Below are 19,532 nucleotides of genomic sequence, written 5' to 3' on the forward strand. Positions count from 1 at the left end.
ATTAGAATGAGGTGAACAAAAGTGCCTTTTGTGGTAGTGACTGTTTAGATGTTCTATATCCCCTCTGTATCCTAATCCTTGCTTCCACAAAATGCCTGTACACTTTGCTCAAGTGACATCCAGAGATAATATTAATATCCTGTCCTCCCAAAGAAATTCCAAAATTCAATATTTACTCTGAAAATAATAGCCCAGTTTTAGATGTACTTGACATTTTGTTCCATAAATCACCCCAAAAAGCACTCATTGTACCAATGCCAAAAACTGATCTGTCTTCTTCTGTCTTACCGCCTCCAGGAATGACGGGCAATTATCTTCTAACAAACCCTCTTCTTCGACCACAAGGCACTAACAACCCTTATAACACCTTACTGGCTGAAACAGTCGTATGTAACGCTCCCAGGGCTCCAGTGTTTAACTCTCCAGGTGTGCTTACTTAACACTTATTGACGTACAGTTAACTTCTTCTTCTCTCTTCATTTTTTATACTTTGACTAGTTTTTTTATGAGTTATTGTGGCCTTATCAAGATCAGAACGTTATCGAGTATCAACTTCCAATCTGGATCTCAGCAGGATCCCCAAATGGGTAACAGACATCGGTTGCTGAAATCAGTGTTGTAAGAAAGCACCGTGTGTATGACTTGGTTTGTGATTTATTAAGAGACCTCTGGTGTGCAGTTTCACATTTAGGTATTTTAAAGTTTCTCTTGAATGAGATAAAGTGATTCAGTGTACTGCCATGTACTGCCATGAAAAGACAGTATGAACATTGTCATAGCCTTTCAAACGGTACTCTGAAATTGCAGGATTATTAAGATTGATGATTTGTGATTGATTTATTTAGTGTTTTGTGGGTGAACCTACCCCTAAAACCGTATACGTTGCAATACGGGCAAGCTGAAATATTCAGTTTGTGCTTGAATATTTGTGTAGTCATGAATGTGACGCAAAGAACAGAACAGATACCAATCCTGACAATCATCATTGGATGCTGTTTGATAAGCAAAACAGTTAATTTACCTAAATGATTTCATTTCATATTGTGTGTAGGGCTTATTATGGTACAATGCAATGATTTTTACATTTTTTTAAATGACAATTTAACATGACAATTTAAGTTTAAAAAAAAAAGTTTTTTGTTATCGATTTATGCTTTTTCCTTAAGCTTTTAAAAAAGGATTTTCTGCTATTTATTTATTTTGTGTTTTGGAGTGAACCTACCCCGAAAACCGTATACGTTACAATACAGGCAAGCTGAAATATTCAGTTTGTACTTGAATATTTGTGTATTCATGAATGTGACGCACCATGATTTAGATCAACATTTGATTTTGATCAATGATATGTTTTTCAGGTATAAACAGATACCAGTCCTGACAACTGTCACTAGACACTGTTTGATAAACAAACAGTTCATTTAGCAAAATGATCATGAGATATTACGTGTTAGTCCAGTATTTCAATTTGTGTGCAGGGATTATTATGTTACAATGCAATGCAATTTTTTTAATTACATTGTATATTTTGTCATGTTTTTTTTGCTTTCTCCTTACGCTTCCCTCTAGTGACCTACAGAGAGACAAGTATGGGAGTAAAACTTAACTTTGCCTATCAAATGTAAATTTATTTAAGCATGCTTATTAAAAACAACAACTCCCTGGTACATCAATGGTCATTGGCATTTACTCAGTGGGCAAGTGGTTCACAAACTATACCAACCAAATTATATTCCACCAATAGGAAAATACTACTTTCCAATATTGCATTCCTTTGGGATCCAACAGCTATCTAAGACCGCTGAGAAAGAATGGTTTTGTTATACCTCAGATACTCTTCTTCTTTCTCTTGGATGTTTATAAGTAGTTTGTGATCTGCAGACATCAACTGTAGCTTTGTTACTGGGGTGGCAAAGAATATTTCCTGGGTGAATTGAGAGAAGAGAGGCTTCCTACGTGAATGCCGTTCCCTGTGGCACTCAGCATTCTGTGTCCAGTTACATTCCCCTCACATCTCTCCCCTATTCTCCAGACATCACCTGTGTGGGGAAAATTGTTCTCCTAGTGAGGCATAAACAAAATGTACAAACGTCATGGTAGCAGCTGTAATCCTTTTTTGTTGTTGTCCTCTTTCACTCTTTCCTTTCTTGTCATTTCTCTCCTCTCATCTCCGCTAAACTCTGTGATGTCTGTTTTACATGTCGGTGTGTCTGGAACACAGGAGGTTGGTGGCATCTTAATTGGGGAGGACGGGCTCATGGTAATGGCTGGGGTGGAATGGTATCAAATACATCAAATACATGGTTTGATGCCATTCCATTTGCTCCGTTCCAGCCATTATTATGAGCCGTCCTCCCCTCAGCAGCCTCCACTGGTCTGCAAAAATGGTCTATCCCCTTATCTGAACAACAGCATGTCACCATAAAATACCCATTCCTCTTAATCTCTCTCTTCTATCTGTGGCAGGAATTTATAGAAATGTTTTTCGCAATTTCTTTCTGTGCCAAAGCCGTGTTAGCCACGGCAGATACACAACCTCTCTCTCCAATCACACCCCACTAATATTTATTCTATCGCCGCCTGATTTCCATGGCCCTGTGCATACAGAAATTCATAACATGACTGCATCTGACCTTCCCAGCTGTGTTTTTCTTGGGCTGTTCTTGTAGAGACCGGGCGTACACTAGGGACTGTCATTTTGACTGATGTGAACCGCAGGGCTGCCGGCTAACTCTGACCTTGCCTGAGAGGAAATACAAAAAAAACACAACTCAGACACCACTCAATGAAACAAATACAGCCAAAATAAATTCAAATCATTCAAATAATTTAAATAAAAATTGGTGGCATTTAATCTTTAAAAAAAGCTTTGATTGCTTGTTAATCAAATTTGCTGAACCCTTGCTCTAACTAAGTTGCTATGTTTTAATTTTTTTCCTTTCAGTGATTCTTCATGTTACAATAAATCATTTTACTTTCTTTTGTACATCAGCTACTCTTAGGCCAGATAGCCTGAACAGACAAACATGATGTGAGTTGTCCAAAGTGAGTCTCTCCACCTGCTGTCTGTCGTGATGTCGGATGGTGCTTGTGGGCCCTGAAGTGAGAAAGATGGCTGTCCGTGTTGACCATGACTCTCCTTTCTGTATACATTCATATTTTCCCATTATTTTTCCCTGTCACCTCCAACAAAGAGTTGCTAGACAACTTTTTGTCTATGTCGTAGCTTGCCCATTTGTGGCTACATACCAAGGCCCGGTTTTCTGATAGTGATGGAACTTAGGCTTACGAGTGTTTTAACGATGCATCTTTCCTACAACGGACGAAAATGTAACATGCATTTCCCAAAACACCACGCAGAGACATTGTTCGCTAAGTGCATCGTTGAGGCATTTGTCGAAACTGAAAGGATCGAGAGAAAAAAAGGAAGCACTGGTCTCAGATCAGCGTTCTCCCTTTGAAAACTTACCTTAACATAAGAATTATTCCACAATACTGACGACGGATCAGTTCCTAGAGAGATATTATCACCTATGACTGCAAATATTGAGGTGGCTTATTCTAATGCTTACCCTATAATAATGCACTAAATCAAGATTTTTCACATCATTGCGCACGTTACACATCATGAAATATATTGAGGCAAAAATTACAGACAGTAGCGTACAAATAGCTAAATAAAACTCAATTGTATTAACATGAAAATGTATTTAAATGTCATTCAAATATATAGATCTATGTAGCCTATACTGTATTTATCTTTTAATACAGTTCTCAGTTTTCATTTGAAGCGTCTTTATATCATTTACTTGTTATGCAAAGAAATGGGCAACTTTGTATTTGTTGTCACTGTCACATCGTTCTGAAGCTTTCAGCGGTCACAGAAAGACAGATAAACATCTTGATTTTGTGTTTAGCTGAGACCTTCTGTGTATAAAGTGACACGGAAGGGGGAAAAATAATCTAACGATGTACTTAGCTATTCTACAAGTGGTCTGAGGCAGTCGTTAAATACCAAACGTTTTCAAGATCATCTTTAGTAACGATGGTTTTGGGAAACAGCTCAGAGATTTAACTATGCTCATACGAAGGTTTTAATGATGAACGTAGCCTTAAGATGCTTTTGGGAAACCGGGCCCTGTACATTTACCTCTGACATGTGTGTTGTGATCTTCATGATTTCTTCACGTTTTTTAATGTTGTTTGGGATCACGTCTGTCCCTTTGTTACTAGAGAGTCAAAGGCAGAATATATTTGTGAATTGGAAAGGCTTTTAGAGAAAGTATTAGTTCATGATATACAAACATTTTCCAAATTATCCCATAACTGAGAATGTAAAATTATTGTTCATTGTGTATATGCATGCATACACATTCTCCTTACAGATTGTCTAATTAGTAACATGGTACAGCCGAATCTTAGTCTTGTGCCAAATTATCTCCAGCGTCCTGAACAGCATTAAACCACCTTTCTCATTTTTTTCATATTGCTTTCAGAAGAATGGTTGTGACTAATTTAAATCCCATCATATGTTTTCTCATTCCAGGACACTCACACACACTGAACCATCCCAGGGACACCAGTGCAATGGATACTCTACCGCTAAATGGTAACTTTAACAATAGCTACTCGCTTCGCAACGGGGATTACGGCAACAGTGTGCAGGTGGTGGACTGTGGACTCAGCCTGGACGACGCAGCCTTTGAAAAAATGCTAATATCTGAGCTGGTGCACAATAACCTCCGGGCTTGCAACAAGAGCCACAACCACCATGTGGAGCGGGGGGCTCCTCTTCCTCCATCGTCCAAGAGGGTGCACGTGGTGGGCGGGAGCAGCAGCGAAGATGACGTCATCGTGGCTGACACCTCATCTTTGGTGCACGGCCACAATATCAACACACCGGTTGGCCTGGGCATAGAGCTGCACCACCGGGAGCTGGAGGCCCCGCTCATCCCCCAGCGGACTCACTCACTTCTGTACCATCCGCAGAAGAGAGTGAAGACCACTGAGGGGGGCTTGGAGAGCTACGTCAGCCAGCTCACGACCAACGAGCACGGGGACAGCCTACAGTCCCCAAACAGAGACTCTTTGTACACTAGTATGCCCACCCTAAGGGACTCTCCATACCCCGAGAGCAGCCCTGATGCGGAGGAGCTGGAGGACCTCTCAAGCCCCTCTAAGAGGAGCGAGAACGAGGATGTTTACTACAAGAGCATGCCTAACTTAGGAGCAGGACACCAGCTCCAAGCGTACTACCAGATAAGTAGAGGAAACAGTGACGGTTACATCATCCCTATTACTAAAGAGGGCTGCATCCCTGAAGGAGATGTACGGGAAGGACAGATGCAGTTAGTGACAAGCCTTTAAAATATATTTAAATCATCGTCCCCTGTCCGCAGTCCCGACATCCTCGAGGACAAACTGTACTGTACTCTGAGAGATGCCGGGGAAGTTTTTTTCAGAGAGCCTTAGAGCCCCCAACATGCACGCACGCACACACACACACACACACTCAGTCACTCCTCTCCCCCCAGACTCGCCACACCCCATCCTCCTCACAAACCAACAGACTTAAGTGCACTGCGATGGCAGTGCGACATTACCCCGACCGCTGGAGTGGAGTTTTAAACAGACTGTATATAAAATGCAGAGTTCAATTTAAGACACATGCCATTTCTGTATTTAATTATTCTGCTGCTGTTGCATTTTAAAAAAGGATATAAAAAACGATTTAAAAAATGTTATCGGCCAATCCAGTTCAGCAGTTTTTTCTGGCCAAAGGTTGTACATACACTCCCACCATCCTTGTCAAGCCTGTTTCGTATTACATACAAAATGAAGCTCTCAGACCAGGATAAGGACTTATTTGTTTGATGGTGTTCCTGATCAGACTATTAATTAGGAATATAAGGTCCTGGATCCTAGAGTTGTCCCCATCACCGTGAAGGTTGGATTAACCACTAGCAATCAAGCCCCAGGCCTTATATTTTCTCAATTGAGCTGTTGTCAAGGGAAATGGCAAAATTAATATATATTTTGCTAGTGTAAAATAAAATTCATGGAAACCCGTAAATATAAAGAAACCTTTTAATTGAAAATGTAACATTTGAAGAGAATATTGTGTAAAAGTTGCACATATGTTATAAAATGTGTTTATAGTTCTTACACATCATTCATTATCGTATGTTTGAACAAAAAAAGCAGATGAAAACAAAATAAGTCTACAAAGAACAAGCTTAATGCATACTAATTTGTTCCACTTGTGAAGTGTTTTTCCATACTGAATTCATATACAGTATGTTGTCCATTTGAAATTCATATGATTTTATATTGCTAAAAGGTCGTTATTTTAGTAAAGTGGGAATACAACAGTGCCCTATGAAAGTCATGCAATACCATTTTCTGGGGGGTGAATTTGATTTAAATAATCTAATCGGATAAACAATCATGACATAGAAATGGGCCACTCAAGACTAACATCCACTCGAGATAAAACATTTACCATAACATTTTTATTCATTATACATGTATTTCTTCTGCCTGGGTATGGACATTTATTTATTGAAATATTTTCAAAAGATTATACATTGGAAAATGTAATATTTTCCAGCACTGGTATACATAGTCCTTCTTTTTATGTAAACATGCTATTAAGGGGCCCATCAATAAAGACAAATGTAAAGTTCAACACTTGTTTAACAAATAAATAAATGTGAGATTTTTTTGTAAAATGACAGTTTTATTAATGTTTTGTGTTTTTGTACCATTGGAGAAGTTTTAGGCTTGATTATTTTGCTATGGACAAAATACACTTTTGACTCAAGTCATGAGTTCATCCCAAGCACCTTGAAAGGTTATCAGTGATATATTTTCAGAGGAATTGCTTTGCTTTTGTTTTCTATCAAAGACTTTGCCTATTAGTCAAGCTCATTTCACCTTATGTGTTGATAAGCCAAATCTTTCCATGTGATTCAATTATGAGAAACTCAGGTAGGAAAATTACATTGTAAATGTTCCTCTGTGTGGTTGTAACACTCCAATAAAAGTTCGAAAATTACACCGGTTCATAACATTGTCCGATTAGTATATTATTGAGCACTTCACCAGACACCATTAAAATCTAGGTGATGCAATTCTGTAACTCATCAGCTGGCTTTTTAATAATATGTAAGTGGAAATGAGTCTGATGCTTTACAAGGGTCGCTGTTATAGTTGGAGGCGGTTTGGAGAAATACAGTACATCACAGTAAATATGTCTTATTTATGACACATATTTGCACCAATTAATGCCCACTCCCGCTGAGGACAAAAGTCAGTCCTTGGTTAATGCCTCAGGTATTGCTAATTTATGACACATTCTAATAGGGTAAATAAGCCACTGGTTAGAGCAGGATGACAGCTCACTGCAGGGAATCTGGAAATTACATTGTTTATCATTTGCCATTGAAGGAAATGACTCAGGATCTGCACCGCCAAGACGCTCTCACTGTCAGAGGAAGTTCACATTAAAGGGACAGTTCACCCAAATGACAAATTAATGACTGCAATTTCGGTGAACTATACTCTTAAATTGCATGAACTTTGTTGATGTTGCTTTTCTTATAATTGAGTGTGAGATATTGTTGCAATTATTAGAGGGACAATTTATTAACTGCGAATTCTAGGGTTTCTCACATTCTCTGTTTATCATCGGAAACAGCTGATGAATGCTGCCATGGTGGTTCTCTGACAAACGGTTTTAGTGAATACTTTGAATTATATGATTATTATATCATTTTATTTTATATCTAGTATTTTATATCCCGTTTTTATTATTTATTTGGATCCAGCGACGCAGATAGCCACAGTGCTGGGACCGCTATATTTGTCCCTGGATCATTTTAGTAGCCTTTTAGTTGCCTGTTGGCTACTAAGCAAAATGGCTGAATTGAGTAAAGGGTGTTCTATCAGCACAAAGCAGTGAAAACTCCTTTGACTCTATCGCTGACCATAAGGCAATTAAATGCCTTTTATGTGACATGTTCACAGTAATCCTAGTGAAGGACTTTTATGAAAACGTCACCTATGTCAAATGCCACAAACTAAATGCTGCCAAGAAGAGGATCATTACTTTACTTGAGGAAATGAAACATCTGGATGAGTGTCTAATTTTGAATAAGGATGCCTCACGTTGAAATACTCTAGTCAAGTCAAGGAAATGTACATTATCCCTGTCTTCATTTCAATAGTATTTAAACAGCCACCAAATAGATGCAGCCGCAGGCCCATCGGGGCAAGCTTTGATAATCTCATTTCTATTCCTATGAAATTTCCTGACTTACTTAATGATCAAGTTTATAACGACCTGGTTACGGTAAATATGGATACCCCTGCTGTTTTTAAGTCTGGCGAAGGGCTGGGTTTGTGACATTTAATTGTGCAAAGTATGATGTAAAAGATTGACTTTATCAATATCTGGATGCATGACATGAACACAGACATTCTTGTTTTGGTTAAATGATTTGATCATGGATTAGGACATTGACATTGACATTGCTAATTACAAGATTTTTTAGATCTTTTCAGAGAAAATGTGGAGGGGTGACGATGTAAGTAAAATCCACTTTTGAAGCATCATGTGCTCTTATTCCCCAGAAATGTGAAATCCTGGTTTTAGATATGACCATGAGACAAAATGTGCATGTATTTGTTGCTGGAGTGTACAGTATAGGCCCCCTGTGTCACGGTTCATGAATCCACTGCCTCCCTCTCTCTCTTTCTCTCTCTCTCTCTCTCTCTCTCTCTCTCTCTCTCTCTCTCTCTCTCTCTCGTGTTTGTGTGGGCGTGGTTCCCAATCTCGGCCTGATTGTCTGTGCCAGCTGGAATCACTTATCTTCCCTTTATATGTTCTGTAACCAGTGTTTCTTGTTGTCAGATCGTTGTTACTTCTCTGAGTTTGTGTCGTGTGTCCGTGCTCATCTCTCACCGCCCTTGTGTGGATTATCTGCTGTGCTCCCTCCTACCCATCCGGACAAACTCCCCTGGATTTCTCAGCACGCTATCATCAGAAGACGCGCCCTAGTCCCTGGGTCGGATTCCGTCTGAGTACAGTCTGTCTGTCCTGTTGCTGCTGTAAACTGTATTCATTAAACCATCGTTGCTAGCATCTTGCATCCGCCTCTGTATTGTCACAGAACGATCTGACCAGACCATGGATGCAGCGAGTTCAACGAGTCTGACCGAATTCATTTCCCGCAGTATCACGAGAATGGATCAACAAGAGGAGAACATCTCCAGCACAGGTCGGGCAGTACAAGCCCTTGTGACGCAGGTATCCCAGCTGACCCAACAATTACGACATCTGAGGGGTCTCGCTGCGCCACCTACACCGGCAGTTCAACCCGCCCCGCCAGAGCCGGATTCCCAGCTAGAGCCACGGCTACCGACACCAGAGGGTTATTCAGGTGATCCTGACTATTGCAGAGCTTTTCTTACGAGATGTTCCATGCAATTCTCGTTGCAGCCACGGACCTTCAACCGTGAACAGTCTAAGGTAGCATTCGTACTCACACTGCTATCAGGCAAAGCGGCTCTTTGGGGAACGGCGGTGTGGGCGAACCAGGACCCATGCTGCACCTCTTTCCAGACACTCTCCGAGGAGATGAGAAGGGTCTTCGATCGGGCCGTGGCGGGTAGGGAGGCGGCCAGACTACTCGCTGACCTTCGCCAAGGAGACCGTTCATTATCGGAATACTCCATCCAATTCCGCACTCTGGCCGCAGAGTGTCAGTGGAACGAGGAGGCGCAGTGGGACATGTTCCTGCATGGGCTGGAGGACCGGATCCAGAAGGAGATTTATGTTCTGGACCTTCCCAGGAATTTAAATGGACTAGTGGAACTAGCCTTGAGGGTCGACGCTCGTCTGAGTCGTATTGGCCGCCGAGCATGCCCTAACAGACCGTATAACGACATGGAGGGCTGGCAGGCCAGCGGCGGGAACACGGCCAGTTCAGCCTCCGCTCACGAACCCATGCAGCTGGGGAGAGCTTGCCTCTCCCGGGAAGAGAGGGAGAGGCGGAGATCCCAAGGACTCTGTCTCTACTGTGGTAGAGCGGGCCACTTTATCCACTCCTGCCCGGTAAAAGATCAGGCCCGGTAGTAAGCATGAGGCTACTATCGGGTGGTGTCACCACAGAGAAGACCTCATCATCTACTCTCCTCCCGGTAAGACTAAGATGGGCCACCCACACGCACGACACCCAAGCCTTACTGGACTCAGGAGCAGAGGGTAATTTCATGGACTTCAAGCTCGCTCACAAACTCCAGATTCCTATCACCTCACTCTCGCACAAGATATCCGTCAACGCTCTCAATGGTCAAGAACTCCCCAACATTTCTCACACCACTGAACCTATCACACTCATCACTTCTGGCAATCACACTGAGACACTATCATTTCTACTCATGGACTCACCCCTTGCACCATTAGTTCTCGGCCACCCTTGGCTCACCCAACACAACCCCAGAGATGACTGGGGTCATAACTCTATATCCATGTGGAGTAACAAGTGCCTTGAGTCCTGTTTGGTGTCTGCTTTTTCGTCTGTGTCTGATTCTGTGTTTCTAGAGGAGGCAGTGGATTTGTCTAACGTGCCCGTTGAATACCTCGACCTGAAGGAGGTGTTCAGTAAGGCGGGGTTCTTCTTTGTGGGGAAGAAGGACGGTTCTCTGCGTCCTTGCATTGATTACCGTGGGTTGAATAACATCACAGTGAAGAATACCTATCCCTTACCGTTGATGTCCTCAGCCTTTGAAAGGTTACAGGGAGCATCCGTGTTCACTAAGTTGGATTTACGGAATGCATATCATTTGGTTCGCATAAGGGGGGGGGGGACGAATGGAAGACCGCGTTTAACACCCCCAGAGGGCACTTCGAATATTTGGTCATGCCTTTTGGGCTATCCAACTCCCCAGCGGTTTTCCAGGCACTCGTCAATGACGTGCTGAGAGACATGATTGATCAGTTCATATATGTTTACCTGGATGACATACTGATTTTTCCTTCTTCTCTCCAGGAACACGTTCAGCACGTCAGACGAGTGCTTCAGAGGTTTTTGGAGAATGAACTTTTTGTCAAGGCGGAGAAATGCATTTTTCATGCACAATCCGTTCCATTCCTAGGTTACATCGTCTCGACTGAAGGTATTCGCATGGATCCTGACAAGGTTAAGGCTGTGGTGGATTGGCCAAGCCCAGATTCCCGTAAGGCCCTACAGAGGTTTCTGGGATTCGCCAATTTCTACCGGCGTTTCGTTCGCAACTTTAGCCAGATAGTCGCTCCTCTTACCGCCTTAACCTCCCCCAGAGTGATGTTCAGGTGGTCCGATACAGCCGAGGCTGCATTCACCAAACTCAAGAGCCGCTTTGTTTCGGCTCCCATCCTCATAGCACCCGATCCCTCGCGTCAGTTCATGGTGGAGGTGGACGCTTCAGAGGTGGGGGTAGGTGCGGTACTTTCCCAACGTTCCTGTCACACCCTGCTGCTTAAATTCATGGGATTAGTATCCTAGCTGAGCATTTACAACCTATTCTATCATCTGAACTGGTGGTCTTAGGTGAGTTTAACCCGGACTGGCTGACACCGATCTCGGATAACTTTAAGAACATTTGTTTTGATCTTAATATAACCCAGCTGATCACAAAACCCACTCAGTTAAATGTGAAAAATCTAGATAGATCCTCATGATTTAATTCCATTTTCACAAATAACCCCCATAAGTATGTGTCTTTTGGTGTGTTTGCAAACTTAGTGATCATTGTCCTATAGCCTGTTTTGGAGATACTAGACAACATAATTCTGATCCCTGTATTATTGGGAAGATACATTTTTAAAACTTTACTGTCCAAGCATTTATGCATGACTTGTACCATCAAGTGTATACCTGACCCTGAATTAGCAATTGAGCATTTCTCATCTATTTTTATATCACTTGCAGATAAACACGCTCCTTTTAAATGCTTCCCTACCCAAGAAAGTTATACTGAACTTTGACATCATTACTGAAAAAATTAGATAGGTCATGCTTTTTATCAACCTTTTCTGTCCTCTGTTTTTGTTTGAAAGAAATGTTGGTTTAATAGACCTGGGACAGTCAGTAAACTGCTCGTCCTTCTCCCAGCTGCTAATCGACTTGATAGAGGACCAGACAACCCCCAGTGAATCCTTGTACTCTCTGGATCAACTGTCTACCTTGTGAAGATGAAAGGCGCCAGGAGGAGTTGGCTGCCGTTTTACGGGCTCTTAACCAATTGTGCTATTGTGTGTGTTTTTTCGCATAATTTGTAACTTATTTTGTACATAATGTTTCTGCCACTGTCTCTTATGACCGAAAAGAGCTTCTGGATATCAGGGCAGCGATTACTGACCTCGTACTGGACAAAGATTTTTTTTTTGTGTCGGACGCAAAGGATTTACTTCAGACACATGACAAAGCCCACATCCCCGTCATTCGCAGGAGAAAGAGTCGGAGATATTGGGGACGTAGGTCGGGGTGCCTTGTAAGGATCCAACGCGAGTGGGTAATCTGCCTCTACCATCAGTCCTATTAGCCAACGTACAATCATTGGATAACAAAATAGACAAGCTACGTTCCGAAAATCCTACCAACGGTACATTCAAAACGGTAATATCTTATTTTTCATCAAGTAGTGGCTGAACGACGGCATGGATAAAATACAGCTGGCGGGGTTTACGCTGCATCAGCAAGATGGGTCAGCTGCCTCCGCTAAGACAAGGGGTGGCAGTCTGTGTATATTTGTAATCAACAGCTGGTGCACAAAGTCTAATATTTGGAAGTCTCAATGTTTTGCTCGCCTAAGGTAGAGTATCTCATGATAAGCTGTAGACCAAACTATTTACCAAGGGGGTTTTCATCTATATTTTTCGTAGCTGTCTATTTACCACCACAAACCGATACTGGCACTAAGTCTGCACTCAATGAGCTGTATAAGTCCATAAACAAACAGGAAAATGCTCATCCAGAGGCGGTGCTCCTAGTGGCCGGGGTATAATGCAGGGAAATATAAATCAATTTGACCAAATTTCTACTAGCATGTTAAATATGCAACCAGAGGAAAAAGAACTCTAGACCACCTTTACTCCACACACAGAGATGCGTACAAAGCTCTCCCTGGCCCTCCATTTGGCAAATGTGACCATAATTATATCCTCCTGATTCCTGCTTATAAGCAAAAACTAAAGCAGGAAGCACCAGTGACTCTGTAAATAAAGAATTGGTCAGATGACGCAGATGCTAAGCTACAGGACTGTTTTGCTTGCACAGACTAGAATATGTTCTGGGATTCTTCCGATGGCCTTGAGGAGTACATCACATAAGTCACTGAGTTCATCAATAAGTGTATCAATGGCATCGTCCTCACAGTGACCGTAATTACATACCATAGATTACAGACAACGTACGCGCTGAGCTAAAGGGTAGAGCTGCCGCTTTCAAGGAGCGGGACTCTCACCCGGACGCTTATAAGAAATCCCGCTATGCCCTCAGACAAACCATCAAACAGGCAAAGCGTCAATACAGGACTAAGATTGAATCGTACTACACCGGCTCCGATGCTCGTCGGATGTGGCAGGGCTTGCAAACAATTACAGACTACAAAGGGAAGCACAGCCGCGAACTGCGCAGTGAAATGAGCCTACCAGACGAGCTAAATTACTTCTATGCTCGCGATGGAGGCAAGCAACACTGAACCATGCTTGAGAGCATCAGCTGTTCCAGACGACTGTGTGATCACGCTCTCTGTAGCCGATGTGAGTAAGACCACAAGGCCGCTGGGCGAGACGGATTACCAGGACTTGCACTCCAAGCATGGGCTGACCAACTAGCAAGTGTCTTCACTAACATTTTCAACCTGTCCCTGACTGAGTCTGTAATACCAGCAAGTTTTAATTAGACCACTATAGTCCCTGTACCCAAGAAAACTAAAGTAACCTGCCTAAATGATTACCGACCCGTAGCACTGACGTCTGTAGCCATGAAGTGCTTTGAAAGGCTGGTCATGGCTCACATCAACATCATTATCCCAGATGATGCAATCTCTATTATATTCCACACTGTCCTTTCCTACCTGGACAAAAGGAACACCTACTTGAGAATGCTATTCAATGACTACAGCTCAGCGTTCAACACCATTGTACCCTCAAAGCTCATCACTAAGCTAAGGACCCTGGGACTCAACACCTCCCTCCTGACAGGCCGCCCCCAGGTGGTAAGAGTAGGTAACAACACATCTGCCATGCTGATCCTCAACACGGGGGCCCCACTGGGATGCATCCTCAGTCCCATCCTGTATTCCCTGTTCACCCATGACTGCATGGCCAGGCATGACTCCAACCCCATCATTAAGTTTGCCGATGACACAACAATGGTAGGCCTGAACACCAACAACGATGAGACAACCTATAGGGAGGAGGTCAGAGACCAGGATAACAACCTCTCCCTCAACGTGATCAAGACAAAGGAGATGATTGTAGACTACAGGAAAAGGAGCACCGAGCATGCCCCCATTCTCATCGACGGGGCTGTAGTAGAGCATGTTGAGAGCTTCAAGTTCCTTGGTGTCCATATCGCGTCCAAACACGCCAAGACAGTCGTCAAGAGGGCACGACAAAGCATATTCCCCCTCAGGAGACTGAAAAGATTTGGCATGGGTCCTCAGATCCTAAAACAGTTATACAGCTGCATTATTGAGAGCATGGTTGCATCACTGCCTGGCATGGCAACTGTTCGGCGTCCGACTTCAAGGCACTACAGAGGGTAGTCGAATAGCCCAGTACATCACTGGGACCAAGCTTCCTGCCATCCAGTACCTATATCCCAGGTGGTGTCAGAGGAAGGCCCTAAAAATTGTCAAAGACTCCAGCCACCCTAGTCATAGACTGTTCTCTCTGCTACCTCATGGCAAGCGGTACCGGAGCGCCAAGTCTAGGTCCAAAATACTTCTTAAGAGCTTATTCCCCCAAGCCGTACGACTCCCGAACAGCTAATCAAATGGCTACCCAGACTATTTGCATTGTCCCCCCCGCTCAACCCCCTCTTTTACACTGCTGCTACTCTCTGGTTATTATCTATGCATAGTCACTTTAACTCTTCCTACGTACTGTATGCATATTACCTCAATTACCTCGACTAACCTGTGCCCCTGCACATTGACTCTATACCGGTACTCCCTGTATATAGTCTTGCTACTGTTATTTTACTGCTGCTCTTGAACTATTTGTTATTTTTATTTTTTACTTCCCTATGTTTTACTTAACACTTATTTTTCTTAAAACTGCATTGTTGGTTAAGGGAATGTAAGCAAGTAGTTCACTGTAAGGCCTACACCTGTTGTATTCGGCACATGTGACAAATCCAATTACATTTGAAGCATTGGAACAACAACTAAAATCTACTGGGGCTCATATGCTTGATCCCTTCTTATTACAGCTTTCTGCTCCATTGATTGCAGAAGCATTAACACATATTTTTAACTTGACAATTATATCAAGTAGCATCCTTAGAGTTTGGAAGGCGGCCGATGTACTTCCTCTACATAAAGGTGGCAGCCTGAGTTATCTAAATAAATATCATCCTGTTTCCAAACTCTTGCCTAGCAAAAATCCTGGAATCGTTGATTAATACTTAGCTTAGATCCCTTTTAATTGCTACATATTTTCTGAATGTAGAACAGTCAGGGTTAAGACCAGGTCATAGTACCATCTCTGCTACTTCTATGGTTTTAAATTGTCATAAATTGTTTAGATATGAAGAAATACTGTGCTGACCTCTTCGTTGACCTGTCCAAGGCATTCGACACTGTGGATCACACCTTACTTATTCAGAAACTCTACGATTGGATTATATCAGCCAACAGTATGCAAATGACACTGTTGTATATGCTACTGCCCCTACGGCAGCTCAGGCTCTGTTGACTCTTCAATCTGCTTTTACTACCTTGCAGAAAGCCTTGGTTGACCTGAAGCTGGTACTAAACGCTTGGAAAACCAAGTACATGTTACTTTCCAAATCATGTAATAATGTAACTGATGATTTGTGAATAAGTACGTTAGATGGTGCCCTTATTGATCGTGTCCCCGCCTATAAATATCTGGGCATCTGGATTGATGAAAAGCTATCTTTTAAAAAGCATGTTGACAAGTTAGTCAAAAAAACTAAGAATCAAGTTAGGCTTCTTAAATGGGAATAGAGCTTGCCTTTCATTAAATAGTAGAAACAGATAATTCAGTCTACATTTATTACTGTTATAGATTATGGTGATATTATACACATGGATGCAGCACCCAGTCTTTTGAAGCCCTTGGAAACAATTTATCATAGCGCACTTCATTTTATAACATCTGACAGTTTTGACACTCACCACTGCATCCTTTATCATTAAGTTGGTTGGACCTCAATAAAAATACGTAGGTCACTTCATTATTCTGTTTTTGTTCATAAAGCCGTACTCAATAAACTACCAGTTTACTTAACATCACTGTTGAAATATCGAAACTCCGATTACAACAAAAGATCACAGGGTTGGTTAATGCTGGAGACTCCACGTGTATCCACAGAGTTGGTTAAATCTACCAGGCCCTATCATGTAGAATAATCTCCAAGTAACGTTTCATTTGAATGTGTTGTTGTCTCTGAGTCGGTTTAGGAGAAAGGCTCATGATTTTTATATTCATAAATGTGTTTGTATTGTTTGATTGTTTGTGTATATAATATTTGCTATTTATTTAATTTGGTGTTTTATATTGTGTAATTGTATTTTCTGTATTGTTCCCCGGCCACATTTGCAAATGAGACCTAGGTCTCAACGTGTTTTTTCCCCTGCTTAAATAAAAGTGAATTAAAATCATCCTTCACCTTGGTCGTCATGGACAGTCAAGTTGAAATGTGTCTGTTTGTTTTACACAAAATGAGAGTGTTGTGAAATGCCACAGACCAAAACCATTTTGGGTTGGTTGACCATTTTGGGTGTGTTGATACAGGTATTATTTAAATGTCATATCTTGAATATGTCCTTGCTCTCAAGTGATATGTGATTACTGGTTCCTGTAAGTAAAGATTGGACTTGTTGAGATTAGCTTTCTTTAAATATCAAAAGTCCACACTAGAATATTGTTGTTATCAGAATAGATGCTTCAAGCAATAATTTATAAAATATTTAAAAAAAATATAGAGAGAGACATTTCTCAACTTTAATATTGCAGATACATTTTGGGTTCAATCAAATTAGTTGTTTGCGTAATTCTCAACCCCCTTATTTTATTTTTTCCCCAACCCTACCATCCTTCCCTGATTAGAGTAAACTAACGGACAACAGTACGTCTTGTACTGCTGCTTACAGCTATTTTCATTCCTTACAGCGCATTTGGAAAGTAATCAGACCCCTTGACTTTTTCCAAATTATTTAATTGATTGAATATTTTTTTGAGAGCTTCAATCTACACACAATACACTGTAATGACGAAACGAAAGCAGGTTGTTAAAAGTTTTAGCAAATTTAAAAAAAACAAAAACAGAATTACCTTATTTACATAAGTATTCAGACCCTTTGCTATGATACTTGAAATTTAGCTCAGGTGCATCCTGTTTCCATCAATCATCCATGGGATGTTTCTACAACTTGACTGGAGTCCACCTGTGGTAAATTCAATTGATTGGACATTATTTGGAAAGGCACACACCTGTCTATATAAGGTCCCACAGTTGACAGTGCATGTCAGAGCTCCGAGACAGGATTGTGCCGAGGCACAGATCTGGGGAAAGGTACCAAAACATTTCTGCTGCATTGAAGGTCCCCAAGAACACAGTGGCCTCCATCATTATTAAATGGAAGAAATTTGGAACCACCAAGACTCTTCCTAGAGCTGGGCACGCAGCCAAACTGAGCAATCGGGGGAGAAGGGCCTTGGACAGGGAGGTGACCAAGAAGTCGATGGTCACTCTGACAGAGCTCTAGAGTTCCTCTCTGGAGATGGGTGAAACTTCCAGAAGGACAACCATCTCTGCAGCACTCCACCAATTAGGCCTTTATGGTAAAGTAACCAGACGGATGCCACTCCTCAGTAAAAGGCACATGACAGCCCGCTTGGAGTTTGCCAAAAGGCACCTAAAAGCCTCTCAGAACAAGATTGAACTCTTTGGCCTGAATGTCAAGGAGGATGCCTGGCACCATCGCTACATGTGAAACATGGTGGGGGCAGTATCACGCTGTCGGGATGTTTTTCAGCAGCAGGGACTGGGAGACTAGTCATGATCGAGGGAAAATGAATGTGACAAAGTGAGGAGAGATTCTTGATTAAAACCTGCTCTAGAGTGCACAGGACTTCAGACTGAGGCGAAGGTTCACCTTCCAACAGGACAACGACCCTAAGCACACCGCCATTACAAAGCAGGAGTGGCTTCGAGACAAGTCTTTGAGTGGCCCAGCCAGAGCCCGGACTTGAAGCCGATTGAGCATCTCTAGAGAGACCTGAAAATAGCTGTGCAGCAACGCTCCCCATCCAACCTGACAGAGCATGTGAGGATCTGCAGAGACTCTCCAAATACAGTTGTGCCAAACTTGCACAGTGGTTCCTCCTTTAAAAGTTGCGTCATACTGCAACACACCTTGCAGGCTGCCGCATAATTCTATGGGACGTTATTTAAGTGTCAGCCATTGTTACAATTAATGCTAGTTAGTGCTAGTTTGACTTTGGTTTTCCAGTAAGCAACAATTTGTTTACCTTCATTAACCTACTTTGTTCCAATATTTCTGTCATTCAGTGATATTTATTCCCAACCTCATAAACATCTGCATTTTCAAAGTGTTTTATCATTATTTTATTAACAAAAGCATAAAGATGTTGATAAAGAAATACTATACAGTATATGCTTTATCCGACATTTTGCGGTTGCATGTGGTCGCCCACACGCACTTTAAACATTTGGATAATAAAACATTTAAAGCATATTGATGATGGAAACTGCCTGCATATGTTTATTAGGCAACTGTGCAGTCTGACAAGTAAACATAGCCTACAGTACGTAGTAAATATGGTAAAGTGCCTAATTCCTTACATAAGGGAGAGCAGGCCATGTCCAGACTTTCTCGGTGACCTCAATGACATACCCAAATCTAACTGCCTGTAGCTCAGGACCTGAAGCAGGGATATGCATACTATTGATAGCATTTGAAAGAAAACACTTTGAAGTTTGTGAAATTAATGTTGGATAATATAACACATCATCATCTTTAAAATGCATGAGAAAAGACCCAATGTATTATTCCAGTTTAGGCGCAATTGAGATGTTGACCACTAGATGGCAGCAGTGTATGTGCACCGTTTTAGACTGATTCCATGAACCATTGAATTTCTGTTCAAAATGTTGTATCAAGTCTGACCAAATGTGCCTAACTGGTTTATTAATACATCTTCAAGTTCATAACTGTGCACTCTCCTAAAACAATAGCATGGTATTCTTTCACTGTAATATCTACTGTCA

General features: G+C 41.9%; 1 protein-coding gene across 11 annotated transcripts in view; it reads left to right on the forward strand.

The window, feature by feature from the left end:
• The window catches only part of adgrl2a (adhesion G protein-coupled receptor L2a), a 196,411-nt gene extending 189,347 nt beyond the window's left edge, over positions 1-7,064 (forward strand). For 5 of the 11 annotated variants that reach the window (XM_031800668.1, XM_031800669.1, XM_031800676.1 and 2 more), the window contains 3 exons: positions 298-426; positions 1,567-1,584; positions 4,544-7,064. In XM_031800668.1, coding sequence (XP_031656528.1) covers positions 298-426; positions 1,567-1,584; positions 4,544-5,364 — 968 coding nt within the window. In that variant the 3' untranslated portion in view covers positions 5,365-7,064. Of the gene's footprint in view, positions 1-297; positions 427-1,566; positions 1,585-2,989; positions 3,100-4,543 lie in introns of all 11 variants that reach the window. The other 6 variants (XM_031800672.1, XM_031800673.1, XR_004204698.1 and 3 more) reach the window with 5 other exon arrangements.
• The last annotated feature ends 12,468 nt before the right edge of the window (positions 7,065-19,532 follow it).

The sequence above is a fragment of the Oncorhynchus kisutch genome, linkage group LG21, assembly GCF_002021735.2.
Source record: "Oncorhynchus kisutch isolate 150728-3 linkage group LG21, Okis_V2, whole genome shotgun sequence".
In the NCBI taxonomy this organism is placed as follows: Eukaryota; Metazoa; Chordata; class Actinopteri; order Salmoniformes; family Salmonidae; genus Oncorhynchus; species Oncorhynchus kisutch.